This window comes from Eumetopias jubatus, unplaced genomic scaffold (assembly GCF_037043125.1).
Source record: "Eumetopias jubatus isolate StellerSeaLion01/CBP00866 unplaced genomic scaffold, mEumJub1_p1.0 scaffold_10, whole genome shotgun sequence".
In the NCBI taxonomy this organism is placed as follows: Eukaryota; Metazoa; Chordata; class Mammalia; order Carnivora; family Otariidae; genus Eumetopias; species Eumetopias jubatus.
In genome coordinates this window covers 45,433,712-45,448,502 of record NW_028274816.1, presented here as the reverse complement: position 1 = coordinate 45,448,502, position 14,791 = coordinate 45,433,712, and the positions used below count along the sequence as shown (strand labels likewise).

General features: G+C 43.7%; 1 protein-coding gene across 8 annotated transcripts in view; it reads right to left on the bottom strand.

Annotated features, from left to right (window-relative positions):
* Positions 1-14,096, bottom strand: part of DPY19L3 (dpy-19 like C-mannosyltransferase 3) — a 78,612-nt gene extending 64,516 nt beyond the window's left edge. For 3 of the 8 annotated variants that reach the window (XR_003612356.2, XM_028123525.2, XM_028123527.2), the window contains exons 1-3: positions 13,862-14,095; positions 11,999-12,140; positions 9,036-9,169 (exon numbers count right to left, since the gene is read on the bottom strand). Coding sequence is in view for 6 of the 8 variants with exons in the window: in XM_028123525.2 (XP_027979326.1) it covers positions 9,036-9,169; positions 11,999-12,101 (237 nt within the window). In the remaining 2 variants the exon portion in view is untranslated. Of the gene's footprint in view, positions 1-9,035; positions 9,170-11,998; positions 12,141-12,510; positions 12,581-13,861 lie in introns of those variants that run through there. The other 5 variants (XM_028123526.2, XM_028123529.2, XM_028123528.2 and 2 more) reach the window with 4 other exon arrangements.
* Between the last annotated feature and the right edge of the window lie 695 nt (positions 14,097-14,791).

Here is a 14,791-nt window from a genome sequence, read left to right as displayed (position 1 = left end):
GGAGAGAGGGAACACAAGCAGGGGGAGTGGGAGAGGGAGAAGCAGGCTTCCTGACTAGCAGGGAACCTGATGTGGGGCTCGATCCCAGGACCCTGGGATCACGACCTGAGCTGAAGGCAGACGCCTAACGACTGAGCCACCCAGGCACCCCACACTACACGTTTCTTGACTACGTATTTAAGTAGGCTCCACACCCAGCGTGGAGGCCAGCATGGGGCTTGAACTCACGACCCTGAGATCAAGAGTCAGACATTTAACCATCTGAGCCACCCAGATGCCCCTTGACTTTTCATTTTTAAATGAAACTTGACTTCTATCTATAAAAAATAAAGAAATGGATTCCTCCGTCTTCTACCATGTCTTTTCTTTCCTCTCCTTATTATTACATTGTTATTCTGTTACTATTTCATAGTATAACATTGCTAGGTGTTACGTTGTTTACATCATATATATTTGTTTTATAACTATTTAGTGCTAGTTCTACAGTTAAATATATTTGCACCTCAGGGGTAGTCTTTCTGCCATTGGTTTGCCTTTTCTCTCTCAGCTGGATAAAGTTTTCCCTCTACCAATTTCTTCAGGTGTTCTTAAAAAATATATTTCTCAGAATCAAAATAATTTGTCATGGTGCTTTATACATGATAGAATGACCAGATTAAAATAGGAACACCTGGGTGGCTCAGTCAGTTAAGTGTCTGCCTTTGGCTCAGGTTGTGATCCCAGGATCCTGGGATCAGGCTCCCTGATCAGCGGGGAGCCTGCTTCTCCCTCTGCCTCTGCCTGCAGCTCCCCCTGCTTGTGCGTGCGCTCTCTCTGACAAATAAATAAAATCTTAAAAAAAAAAAAAATATATATATATATATATATATATATAAACCACATTCTCTTATTTGAGTCTTCTGCAGCATCATTCCAGGTCTTTAAGCGTTAAATATTAGCATGGAGAAGTTGGAAGCCAGACTGACTTCTCTTATAGGTAAGGCAATCTTTGGTTTGGATGTCCAGGGGTCCCTTACTATTGAAGCCCAGCAATTTCACAGAACTATACGCAGCTAATGATTTTTCTAGGCCAAGTCTTCCTTTCCTGGGGCCCATTGTGCCCTGTCGATTTGTAGAATCAAGTCATCTTTCATTTTTCAAAAATTTTCTTGAATCATGTCTTTAAACATGATTCTCCCTTGTTTCATTGTTTTGGTTCTCTTCTGTTGGGACAAATTATGCATGTTTGCTGTTGTCTTCCTCACCTGTCAGTTTCTCTCTACTGTTTTAACTGTATTAATTTCATTTTGTTTTGTTTTCTTTTATCAGTGCAATATTTCTTATTCTGTGCCTTCTGCAGATTCTAATCTTCTATGTGTTGCTTCCAACATCATCGTTCTTTCTGTTATGGTTTTATCTTTTAATTCTACTTCTTGCCTAAGTTCTGCCAGCTCATGTTTCATTTCCTTTTGTTATCTTCCTGTATGTCCTTGAAGATGGTCTATACCTTCTTACACCCCTGCTTTGAATTCATCTTCTATGGTGGCAAATGCTTATCATATTAGTTTTTTAATGTGACATGTCTGGTCACAATCTTCATGTCTCTGCTATAAATTGTTTCTGGTGACTACTCTTCATCTGTCATCTGCTCCTGTTTTTCTCTTCCTTTTTTTCCTTGCAGTTTCATTGTACAGATCCTGTGCTAGTTCCTTTCCGGCTGTGAGCCATTTCTGAATGTGGCAAGTTCTTACCAAAATCAGCTACTTGCAGGAAGTTTATGTGGGGGAGAGGCCAGGGTCACCAGTCAGGCCAGCAAAAATTTTCCTTGTGATACAGCGTAGGTTACAAGAGTGAGCTCTTTAGTCTTTTCCTCATTTTAGTCAACCAAGACTGGCAGCCTCAGAGCTGTTCAACATGCAAGTTTTCTCCCTTTATCCTGGTCTTCTTAAATGCCACTTTTACAAAAATGGCTTATCTCTGTGATTACTCCCTTCAGCCTGCTAGCTTACCAGAGAGTCTCCAGGAAAGCTTCCGTCATTACTGCACACATCTGGCCCCATGGTTCTCCACAGGACACCTCAGTCTCACCCCTCAGGGTATGCCAGCAACCTCGGAGAAGTAGGCTTTGGTGACTTCCTCTAAAATCTGCAGCTCTGAGAGTCTCCCCCACTTCCCACACTCCTCTGAGTTTCCCTGGGTTTGGCGGCCCTCCCTCACACATTGTGGTTCCAGATCATAGACCTTTCTTAGTCTCATCAAGGATGGAAAATGACTATCTGTTTTTCATTTTCCTTGATTGCTTTGAGGTAATTCTAAAAAGATGAAGGAACCGACATCTCTACACCACCACTTTAAAACAAGAACTAATAAGCAATTTGAGGGGTTTAACTACACAATTAGGAACAATTTACCCCAAGTTGGGAAGCATAGAAATAGTGAAATAACTAAGAGTATAAAATTTTCAAAAATATTAAATTATATAAACATAATCATTTACATAATAATTGTGAAAGTTCATATAAATATGTAACTATGTATGGGAAAAGCATATGATGTAACATCAGATAAATCTGATTATAAAAAGTATATTGGAGGGGTGTCTGGGTGGCTCAGTAGATTCAGCATCTGACTTATTTCGGATCAGGTCTTGATCTCAGGGAGGCATAAATATGTAAAATATATACACATACAGGATGAAGCATGGAAGAGAAAAATAAAAACTGGTTTTTGTTAAGGGTAATGAATAGTGGGTAATGTTTTTTTATTTAAAGTTTTATTGTTACGGTATAGTTTGTAATAAGTGACACAACACGTGTTCAAAAAATAAGAAGAATTATGCTATATATATTTTTACTCTAGCATCGACTAAACACAAGTCACTAAAAATGCACTGACTAGCACCCTACTTGCCAGTACTAACTATATCCTATCCCTGAAGGCCAGCTCCAAAAGCTGTATCCCTCCGCTCTCGTTCCAGCCCAGATCTTGTATAGCAGCTGTTGTCCCCATCTCCCCTCTCTCCTGCTTATATCGCTTCCCTCACCTATAGAGGTTAACTTGACTCCAAATAGACCACTGTTATTCAGCACTGATGATGTGCTGGGCACCGTAAGGGTAGCACAGCAAGTAAGAGCATTGGCTTTGAACCCTTTTAGTGTGTTTTGTTTAGAGTAAAAGGCAGCAAAAAAGCACGTTGCATTTAAAGGACAATTTAGAATTAAAATGTTTCGGCTTTGGAGACAGCCAGATTAAATAAAATGTTTAAATTGTACCTAAAACAGTGCTAAGCACACAGCAGACATTCAATAAGGAGAACGGGGGGCACCTGGATGGCTCAGTCGGTTAAGTGTCTGCCTTCAGCTCAGGTCATGGTCTTGGGGTCCTGGGATCGAGCCCCGAGTCTGGCTCCTTGCTCACTGGGGAGTCTGCTTCCCCCTCTGCTTCTGCCCCTCCCACCTGCTCATGTGCTCTCTCTCTCTCTCAAATAAATAAAAATCTTTTAAATATTTTATTTATTTATTTATTTGAGAGCGAGAATGAGATAGAGTACATGAGAAGGGGGAGGGTCAGAGGGAGAAGCAGACTCCCTGCTCAGCAGGGAGCCTGATGCAGGACTCGATCCTGGGACTCCAGGATCATGACCTGAGCCGAAGGCAGTCGCTTAACCAACTGAGCCACCCAGGCATCCATAAATAAAAATCTTTTAAAAAAATGAGAAAGGGGAATCGTCTTGCACTGCTGGTGGTAATGCAAACTGGTGCAGCCACTCGGGAAAACAGTATGGAGGTTCCTCAAAAAGTTAAGAAGAGAGCTACCCTACTATCCAGCAATTTCACTACTAGGTATTTACCCAAAGGATACAAAAATACTAATTCTAAGAGATACATGCACCCTGATGTTTATAGCAGCACTATCTACAACAGCCAAATTATGGAAAGAACCCTATGTTCATCGACTGATGAATGGATAAAGAAGATGTGGTGTATATATACAATGGAATATTACTCAGCCATCAAAAAGAATGAAATCTTGGGGTCCCCGGGTGGCTCAGTCAGTTAAGCATCTGCCTTCGGCTCACGTCATGATCCTGGGGTCCTGGTGTCAAGCCCAGCGTTGGGCTCCTCTTCCTCTTTCTCTGCCCTTCCCCCCACCTTGTGCTCTGTCTCACTCTCAAATAAATAAAAATAAAATCTTTAAAACAATAATAAAATCATAAAAGAAAGAATGAAATCTTGACATTTGCAATGACATGGATGGAGCTAGAGTGTATAATGGTAAGCAAAATAAGTCAGAGAAAGACAAATACCCTATGATTTCAGTCATATGTGAAATTTAAGAAACAAAACCTGGAACTAATATTATACTGCATTTTAACTGGAATTTAAATAGAAACTAAAACTAAACTAAAAAATATGCTAAGAAAGGATAGTATATACACATTTTCTATGACCATTTAAACCAACATCTTCTTCAACCTTCAAGTTGCTCTCTGGTCCAAAGTTCCCACATGCAAACACTAACAGTGTTAAGATTAGCAACTAACATTTAAAGTTATCATTCTGAGTGCATAAACTCAATTTATGATTTGTCTATTTTAGAAGAAATGTTTTTACTCTGAATAATTACAACTAATTCAAAGTATTCAGAGAAGAGCAAAGTATTTTCATAAAAAATAGCCTAGCAATTTTGGTAAGTTATAACCCGTAAGTACAAAAGGAAAACAGATTTACACTTCTCAAATATTCCCATAATCCTCCAACATGAAAATGGTATAAATTAAGGAGTAAATTTCTGAAGGCGCATAAACTCTGAAAATGAGCTTTCCTTTTGGCTGACTAATGTCTCTGATCACTAATGGCTACCATTTTCATTGGTTTATTCACAGAAAATGTATACACATTTTAAAATTAAGTAAAATGTACAATTTAGTTCCTCAGTTGCAATAGCCACATTTCAAGTGTTTAACAGCTACATTTGGCTAGTGGTTGCTGCACTGAACAGTGCAGAAACAGATCATTTCCTTCACTGCAGAAAGTTTCATTGGATAGCACTGGGTTTACATAATCTAAGAGGAAAAATAAACCAAGCGCCTATGCAGAGGTATTGTCAGGTTTGAGAAGTGGTTGAAACATCTGAGGATTCCTCTTGTGATACAGAGGGGAAAAAAAAATTCTGTGCTACAAGCTATTGCTTGAATAAAGAGAAAAAAATGCTGTAAGACTGAGCTCAACTGTAGTTTCAGGGGACGGGGGTGTTGGTGGAAAGAAACCTGTTAGATTTGAGGATGTTCCTGTTTTATAGCTTCTCCCAGATGGTATCTGAGGCATAGACAGAAACTAGCCTAGGGTCTCTTTCTCACTCTGCACACTCAAACATTCTTGCCCACACGTCTACAAGCTGGTAATATGAAAATGTCCATTTCCAACACAGATGGATCTCCTGCCTCCAGATCCATGAATCCAGCTCCCTTTACTCTCCTTCTCTCTCCTTGGACTGCTTCAAAAGTGACTCATAACGTATCCAAACAAGGATGTATCATTTGCTGTCTTGCTGTCCCCTGGAGAGAATTTGGCTGGCCTCTGTCCCCAGTTCCTGGGAGAGAGCCAGTAAATCCTCGAATTTCTCAAGTGAGAACAGTGTCTTTGTTCACAGTGGGTTCCTCAGGACGACATTTGATAGTCTGTTCTAAGGAGATGACTCAGGATGAGGGCTGACCAAGCCAGAAAGACCAGCCGTGTGCTCAGAGGGTTGGGGCTTGGAGCCAGCTGATAGTGGCCCAACCCCTGGGGAGGAGAGGGGGATTGGAGAATGAATTCAACACTGGCCAATGATTCCATCAGTCATACCTACATAATGAAACTCCAGTCAAAGCTCTGGACACCAGAGATCAGGTGAGCTTCCTTGGTTGGCAATGTTCAACACATCGTCACACATCAAGGTGCCTAACTCCACAGGGAAAGGACAATGGAAAGCCTGAGTTTGGGGTCCTCTTTCAATGAGTCTCTGCCTTTGGCTGGTTCTGATTTATATCTGTCCTAATAAAACTGTAATCATAAGTGTAAGGCTCTCCTGAGTTCTGTGAGGCATTCCAGTGAATTACTGAACCTGAGGGGATAGTGGGTATCGCCAAGTTTATAGTCTACTTGTGGTCAGAAGTGAGGGTAGCCTGAGGACCCCCAAACTTGTAAGTGGTGTCAAAAGTGAGCGCAGTTTTGTGACACACTATGCCCTTAACCTGTCAAGTTCAGCTTAACTCTGGGTAGGTGGTGACAGAAGCTCTTGCACTCTAGATCTGTTCCTCCCACGGGGTTCATTATCACAGTGGATGGCATATCCACCCATCTGTTCAGCTGCTAATGGGAGAAAGCAGATCATCACTGATAATTCTTCCTTCTCAATCACCGTCCGCACAAATGATGAATCGCTACGTCCTTCCTAAGCACTGACTGTCCACTTCTCTCCAGCAGGATCCGGTCTTTTCTTCTCTGGTTCTATTCTCCTCTTTGCTTATAAGATTCTGGCCCCATGTGCCTTCTCTCTGATACTCAACTAGACAGGTTTTGTCCTACACAAGGGCCTTTTCACTTGTTGTTCCCTCTGCTTAGGAGACTTTCACAGACTTAGCTTGCCTGGTTCCTTCCTAGGATGTAAGTACTGATGTAGGTCTTGTCTTCAAAATGGTCTGCTTTCCCTCCCAATTTCAAGTAGCCTCCCAATAACTAGGTTACCACCCTGTCTGGTTTCCACCATAATACTTATTTTTTGTTAGTTCTGTTTTTTTCCCTCCTCAACAGAATTAAGTTCCATATCCGACTCAAAGGCTATATTCTCAGGGCTTGAATCTGTGTCTGGCACACATAAAACATGCATTTACTGACATTCAGATATTACTGAATCCACTGAATTGGATTGGATCTTGGTGGTTTCCTCTCACTTTAGCGTTACCCTCCTCAAATCCACTCTCCACACTGTAGCCGGAGCCATCTTCCTCAAACAAGATGATGACATTGCTGTTCCTTCATGACTCGGCCTCTGTTTACCATCCTGGTACATTCTCTCCCCATCTCCTCTCCAGCCAGGCCGAACTACTGCCAACACTTTGAACGCTCTCAACGCTCTTGCCTCTTGAAGTTCCTGTACATGTCCCTTCCCTAGGACATTCATCTTTCCTCCCCAGTTTGTCTGGTTAACACTTCTCATCCTTCAGGTCTCCTTAACAATTACTTCCTCTACAAAACCTTCCCTAATCTTCCAAAACTGGGTTGGGCTACCCCTGCTCTGTGCTCCCGCAATACTCTATCCTACCCCATCAATGTACTGACTTTGGACGGGCTGTCACTGTCCACCTACTTGCCTATACCCTCCAGAGAGTCAAGCCCCTGAAGGCTGGGGCCTGGTTTTAGTTGGCAGTGTTGCTACTGAGCACTGCACCTGCTGGCATCCTATAGTGCTCAACACGTATGTACAGAATTGATGTATTACACTGGAGAATCTGCCGGCAAATTCATTTGTCTTTGTTACTCTTTCCATGTTCCCCACAGTGTTTAGATCAATGCTACCACAGAAGAGGTGCTCAATAAATACTGGGTAAAAGTATAATGCCTCTCTAACCTGGCGACATTGAAGAGAAAAATCAAGGGTGCTTAGGCTTCTTAATGATGGGGTGTATTTATTTGAGGTTATTAGCAAGGCCACTTAAAAACTTTAAAGAGCTAAAATTACAGTTTGAAAATAAGTTATATGATCTGTTTCAGCATCTTCTCCTTACTACAGAGTTACTAGCATTTAGTTTCAGCCATATGCCCACACAGGGATATTTCAGTCTTTATTCAAAATACTTGTGTGGATAAAAAAGTATTACATTGTTTAGTTCTAAGAAATCTGTTTATAAGCACTCCATTTTAAAGAGATAAAAGTGAGTAAAATTTTTCTTGACAAGAAAAACTACCCACTGTCCCTGAAGGATAAGAATTATTCTTTGTGCCATGATAATCTGTATGAAGATATATACACACTATACCTATAGAGTAACAGGACAAGTTTTTAAAATAAACATACAAGAAGTTACTCCTGTAAACTAAAGTTGTCATTCAAAGTAGTCTCTCCTTTGGAGACTCATTCCAATAATGGAACCAAAGCTCAAAATATTTTGGGAAAGCTCTCTGAGAACTGTTTCAGATTCTGCACAGACTTTTTAAAATACTCACAGAGATGATAAATATTTAACCTTTTCAAAGTGAATTTTACCTTTACCAGCAACTAGTCATTAGGAGCCATAGTAAATACGGTCAAAGATCATAACATTTTGGATCAAAAACAGAGTATATTTCAATGAAAAATACTGGTGATGTGTAAGTTTCCTTGCATAAGTGATATACTTGTTCTGAAAACCACGGCAAATTAAAAGACACCTAGAAATGTTTAAAAAGAGAAAACAGAGAACAAGGAAATTGGGGTTTAAGAAGTCACAGACCCTCCTGAGAACGTGATGAAAATTACGACTCCCTTCCTCAGAAAACCAGTGGCTCCCCGCCCTCTCAGCACTGCATCTATGACTAGAAAGGTATGAACACACTGAGGTCATCTATGGCTCTACGGTTTACAGCACTAGCTTCTGATTTCTCTTCTTTTTTACTGTACCCAACAGAAAAAAAATGTATACTGTGACCCGGTTTGTACATACATACATGTAATTAATAGTTACACAAATAACTCTCACCCTAGTGTATGTGATAATACTCTCTCGCATCTTATTTTAACTAAGAAAAACGTTATTCTTGTTTTACTGTGCCAATTTCACAATGTACAGGTTGAAAAATACCGGTTTACAGTATCTGCAGTGTAACTGGAGCAAGTTAATGAGAATGAAAAAACTCACTGATTACAAAAATTCTGATGCAATTTTAAACTAACGAAGTCTTTTTACGCTACAGCCAAGCCTTTTAAAAGATGAGATTCTTTATGGCAAAACTGCATTATCTTGGTCATTCATCTATATGGTTAACTACTAGAGATACTGATGAGTAAATCATACAACGGTCATAGGAAACTCATACCTTAATATTAGAAAACCACAAATCGTTTTCATGTAAAGTGGCCAGGTAGACAGATGTTAGAAGTCCAATGCAAAGGGCAATGGTTCCACCAACCATAAATGACAGAAGCTTCCACAACCTTCTAGTGGTACAACCTTTTAGAAAAACAAAACACATAGCTAAGTCAGTCAAGAATGTAGAATTTACTAGTTCTACTTCAGCCTATCCCGTATGCTAAGTTCCAGCCGCCTGTCACTGCTGAAGCTTTCCTTATTCCCAGAAGACACTCAGGGGCTCCTTTCTGTGATTCTGAAGGCCTGTTTTCATACTTTATTACACTTTTTATGCGACTGTATCTAATTGTTCACTTGTCCATTTTGCCAGACAGCTTTTGGAGGACAAGCAAGTTATCTTATTCATTTTAATACATAGGGTCTGTGTTTGGCATAGTTCAATAACCGTAGTTTACCTATGAAATTCGGAGGAGTAAATGGGTTGCATATCTAGGATATAAAAAATCTCTGAGATGGTCTACATATAATTTGTGGTTTATTCATTAAAAGCTACCAAAAAACTTGACAACTTAAAATCCAAAAACCCATCAGGGGAGAAAAATCCATCACAACTCAAGTTAAAGGACACATAAACTCGGAAAAAGTACTTATAGTACATATAAGAAAGTTTAACTATCCTTAATATGGGATGAACACTTTCAGGATTAAAAAAATAAATATTTCAGTTGGAAATAGATTAAACATACGAGTAGGCAAAGTACAAAAGAAAAAAACGGCCAATACTAGACAAAAATATTCACATTCATCAGTATTAAAGAAATGCAAACTGGGGCACCTGAGTGGCTCAGTGGGTTGAGCACCTGATCTTCCGCTCAGGTTTCAGGGTTTTGAGACTGAGCCCTACATTGGGCTCTGTGCTGGCCCTTGAGCCTGCTTGGGATTTGTCTCCCCCTCTTCCTTTGCCCCCCCCTCCCTCCCCGGCCCACATTCTCTCTCTCTCTTTCTCTCTCTCTTGTTCTCGCTCTCAAAAAAGAGAAATGCAAATTAAAGCAATGAGCTATAACTTTCTAGATGTTGGCCAATTTGACAGCTTAAAAATGCTAACACTGTTTTAATAAGGGTACAAAATATGAGTATTTTTCAAGCACTGCTGGTGGAAGAGTAACTTGGTAACTCTCTGGAATGCAACATGGCAATAAGTAGTAAAAAGCTACCAAAATGAGCATACTATTTGACCAATAATTCTAAATGCAGACATATACCCCAAAGACATAAAAGTTTTAAATAAACATTTGGCCACAAATATATTTATCATAGTTCTGCTTATATAGGGAAAAGGTTAAAAACCATCTAAATATTCAACAAGGAATTAAATAAATTATGCTATAGCCACACAACGGACTACATTGATAACTTTTTTAAAATACATTGACTTATGTTTGTAACATAATAAAAGAAATGTAGCAAGTTACAAAACAGCTGGGATCTCAATTTTGTAAAACCACATAGGAATGCTTGCAATTATATACGGGCAGAGACATTTAGACAGCAAGATCAAGTTTCATGGGTGGAAGTCTAAGGATGGATTTGTTTGTGGGAGTATTTTCTTTTTCTTTTTTTTTTTTGCTTTTCTTTAGTTTTCAGGGGTTTTTTTCTGACATGAATAAATAAATGCTGCTTCAGTAAAATGAAGAATCCTCAAAATTATGTTTTAATATAAAAAAGCAAACTTGGGGCACCTGGGTGGCTCTGTCGGTTAAGCATCTGCCTTCAGCTCCTTCAGCTCAGGTCATGATCCCAGAGTCCCGGGATGGAGCCCCAAGTCAGGCTCCCTGCTCAGCAGGGGGCCTGTTTCTCCCTCTCCTCCCCGCTCATGTTCTATCTCTCCCTCAAATAAATTTTTTTAAAAAAATCTTTAAAAAATAAATAATAAACAAAAAAGCAAACTTGAAGTTACATTGTTTAAGTCTTTAGACAGTACTCTGTCTTGTCCAAAACTGCTAACAGCGGAGTTGGATGGTATGACTTCTCAATACAGATTAATTTTATTTTATAAAACTGTTCCCCCAAATACTTTACTTGTTCTGGCTGATAAGAATTAACATAGCTGCTGGGTGCCTGGGTGGATCAGTTGGTTAAGCAACTGCCTTCCGCTCAGGTCATGACCCTGGAGTCCTGGGAGTGAGTTCCACATGGGGCTCCCTGCTCAGCAGGGAGTCTGCTTCTCCCTCTGACCCTCCCCGCCTCATGCTCTCTCTCAAATAAATAAATAAAATCTTAAAAAAAGAATTAACATAGCTGCCATTAACGTAAATTCTGTCAGATATCCAAAATGGTTGATAGACATGGAATTTTTCATGCTTATTTTTAAAAACCTTGACCATGCTTAGGTAAGAAAGCAACTCTGAAGTCAGGAAGTTGGTAATTAATATTTGATGTACAGCTTAGGAAGAGTCTTCAGCATTATATTATAAACAACTCACCAAATTCTGACCATCCTCCCTCACCAAACCAAAGGAGAAAATTTCAGGAATTCATATAAAGAATAAAAAAAAAAGGTTTGATTCATTTTTCAATACCTTAATGAAATGAGAAAGTCTCCCAAGGTAAGGGTGTCTAGAGTGAACAGCATACACAAACCCAGAAAAATAAGAAACAGACTAAAATCTGAACTGTGGGGGAAAGCATTATTTTAGAGAGTCAAAGATTGGCAAAACCAGAACCTACTGAACAGACAGCTGAGAAACAAGGGGTTCTAATCAGAGCTGTTTCACCTTTTATGTGATCATAACTGAAACGCCAGTATTATCAAACTGCAATCAAATAATTTGTCCAACTAAAACATCAGGGTATTAGAACAAGTCTTCTCAACTGTTAGGTCTCACCAAATTCTTATCCTATTGGAGAGTGATATTTTAATATGCAGAAATAAAAGCAATCCCAAATGCTGCTTTAATTTAAATCACCTACCAGATGGCAATTTATTTTCCAACTTCACATTTGCTTCTTGTGCTGCATAATCCTCAGAAACTTCTGTGGTTTTTACTCCTTTTCTTTGCCTGATGGATATCATGGTGTCAAAGACTTACATGCATTGTTCTTCCAACCACTCCTACAAAACGACAGAAAAGTAAGCTGCCTGTCCATAAGCCAGTACCCTCTCCCCAACACACCCTGTGCTCATCTGTGCTCAAGTGACTTGACGCCTTGTCCCTGACTTAGCATGCCCTCCCACTTTCCCATCTTAACCAGCCTTCAAAGTTACTGTCAAGACACAACACAAATATTTACTTAATACATCCCATCAAGAATTATGAATACAGGTGGGCATCCCAGACAAGCCCCAGCCCTTCTTCCAAGAAGCCTTCCTGTCTGTGGTTGTGCCAAGGGCCACTGATCTTTCTCCTTCCTGAGCCACTGCAGTTACCTCGCAATTGGTCACATAATTATGCAGTTCTGGATTATGTTCTACAGTTTCGTACCACGGGAGGAGGTATTCAGTAGTAAATTTGTTGAGAGCCAGATTCTGAAGAAGTGAAATATTCTTTTGTCTCAGGTATCTGAATTTTAACACCGATGTTCTTTAAAAACAAGTCATACTGGAAGCTTTAGGAATACGCCTCAGTGGTGATGGCAGCGGGGGTGTGCCAATCAGGGCAGCCTGCTATCCCAGGGAGCAAAAGTGGGAGTAAAGGCAGGGTGCAGAAGCCTGGTTTGGAAGCAGCGAGTGGGAGGCGAGGGAGTGGTGGCAGTGAGTAAGCTGGCTACAGTCCTCCAGAACATCTTGCTTCACTCCTCTGAATAATGAACAGCGTTTTACTAATTACTATGAAACATGCCCAGGTGCCGGGCACCACTGTTGGGCAGTTTATCAATTCCTAAAGGTAAACAACTTGCTTTATAGAAAGAACAAACCAACCAAAATTATACAATTTATTCGTTCGTTCAGTCATTCATACAAAAAAAAAAAAAAAAAAAACTGTGAGACGCAAAAACAGTTAAGTACAAACAATGAAACTGGAGAACCTGTAGCAGCGAGGGAGGAAAAAGGAGTGCAGGCAAAAAGTCGTACTGCTGTAGATGGGCTCATCCCCCAGTCACCTTATCCTAGAATCATGCCCTTTCTAAGGGCTCGGGAGGAGTTGTAAATATCCCACAGCGGATACACTCTAACAAGTTAGGACAGAAGGGCAACAAATATTTACGTGCCAACTCTGTGTCAGTCAACTGTGATAATCGCACGAACTACGAAACAAAAGTTTCCCCACCAAATGAAAGGGAATGCCATCTTAAACACTGGAAAAGGTAGATGAAAGCGACGCTTGTCCTCTACTCCGAGGCGCCAGCACGGCCCGAGCGTCCCGGGAGCTGCAGGGCACGTCACTCAGCATCCCACCGCACCCCAGCCCCACAGCTCCGGGTGTCCCCAGCGGACGCCGAGGGGCCGGCGGCGGCCGCCCAAGTTCGGGGACTTGCTGGGGTTGGGCAGAGTCGCGCGGCCGCCGAGGCCGGCACTGAGCAGGCCTGCGCGCCCGGAGCGAGAAGTGGCCGGCGAACGCGGCCCCGCCCTCCGCAAACTTCCTCACTCCGGACCTGCCGCCCCCTGCCCCGCAGTTCGCGCCGAGCACAAGTGTGCGCCGCGTCCCCCACGCGGGTGCCCCCAGACGCCCCGGGGCCCGGGCCGCGCCCCCCGACTGCGCGGCGGGGCGGCCCGCGGGCTCTCGGTGGTCGCGGCGCATTTGGCGGAACGCCGGACACCCCGCGGACCGCCGCCGAAGCCTCGCGCCCGCGTGTCCCCTCGCGCCGCCCGCGGCCCGACACGCAGCCACAGACCTGCGGCCTCAGCCGTCCTGGCGCGCGGCTCCGGGCTGGGAAGGAGGCCGGCCGGCCGGGGGGCGCCGAGGGCCTCGGGGGCGGGGCCGCAGGACAGCCCGCAACGCGCCGCGAGGACAGAGAGGACCAGGCAGCGGCCACCGGACAGCAGCGGAGCTTCGCTCTACACCCGAGAAATGGGCAACCGGGGGGCGTCCGCGGCCCCGAGAAAGGGGCGCGCCGGGGAGGCCGGGCCGCCGCGGCCGCACCCATAGGTCCCGGGAGCCGTCCGTCAGCGTGAGCCCCCGCCCCTTCCCGGGGCGCCCCGCCCCGTCTCGTGCGGCGCCGGCCGGAAGGAAGCAGCGCATTTCCGCTCGCCGCTCCGGCCCCGCCCCCCAGGTCGCGCGGCGGCCACCACGGAGCTCACCGCCCACCGACTGGCAGTGCTAGCGTTGAGCCTCCGAGGCTGCTCTTGGCCCCGCAGACTAACGCCGGCCCCAGGCCAGAGCGAGAGGTGGCGGCTCAGGGGGAGGAGGAGCCCGGCTCCGAGGAAGGGTCGCCTCAGGTCTGGCGGTGGCCCCACTGAGGCCCCCAGGGTTGAGAGTGGGGCGCGCCTGTGGGGCCGCGGAAATCTCTTGATTGCGCCCGTGGCCGCCTGTTCCCCCCCCGGTGCTGGTGGAGCGGGGGACTCTGTAAAGGCCGGGCGGACCGAAGCAGGCCGACCCCTCGGGCCTCTCCCCGCCTCCCGCGTCGCTCGGCCCGGCGCGCCCCCTCCCGGGTCTCGGCCGCCCCCCAGGCCCCGGTGCCCGCTGGCGTGTGCTGGGAAGGCGTTTGCTGACTGCCTGTGAGAGCACCCGGGGATCCTTCGCCTCTCCCAAGACTACCCCCTAGTGTTGGGGTGGGGGCGGCGCGCTCGTTCCTTAATCCCGCCTTCACGGATACGCTTGTCTT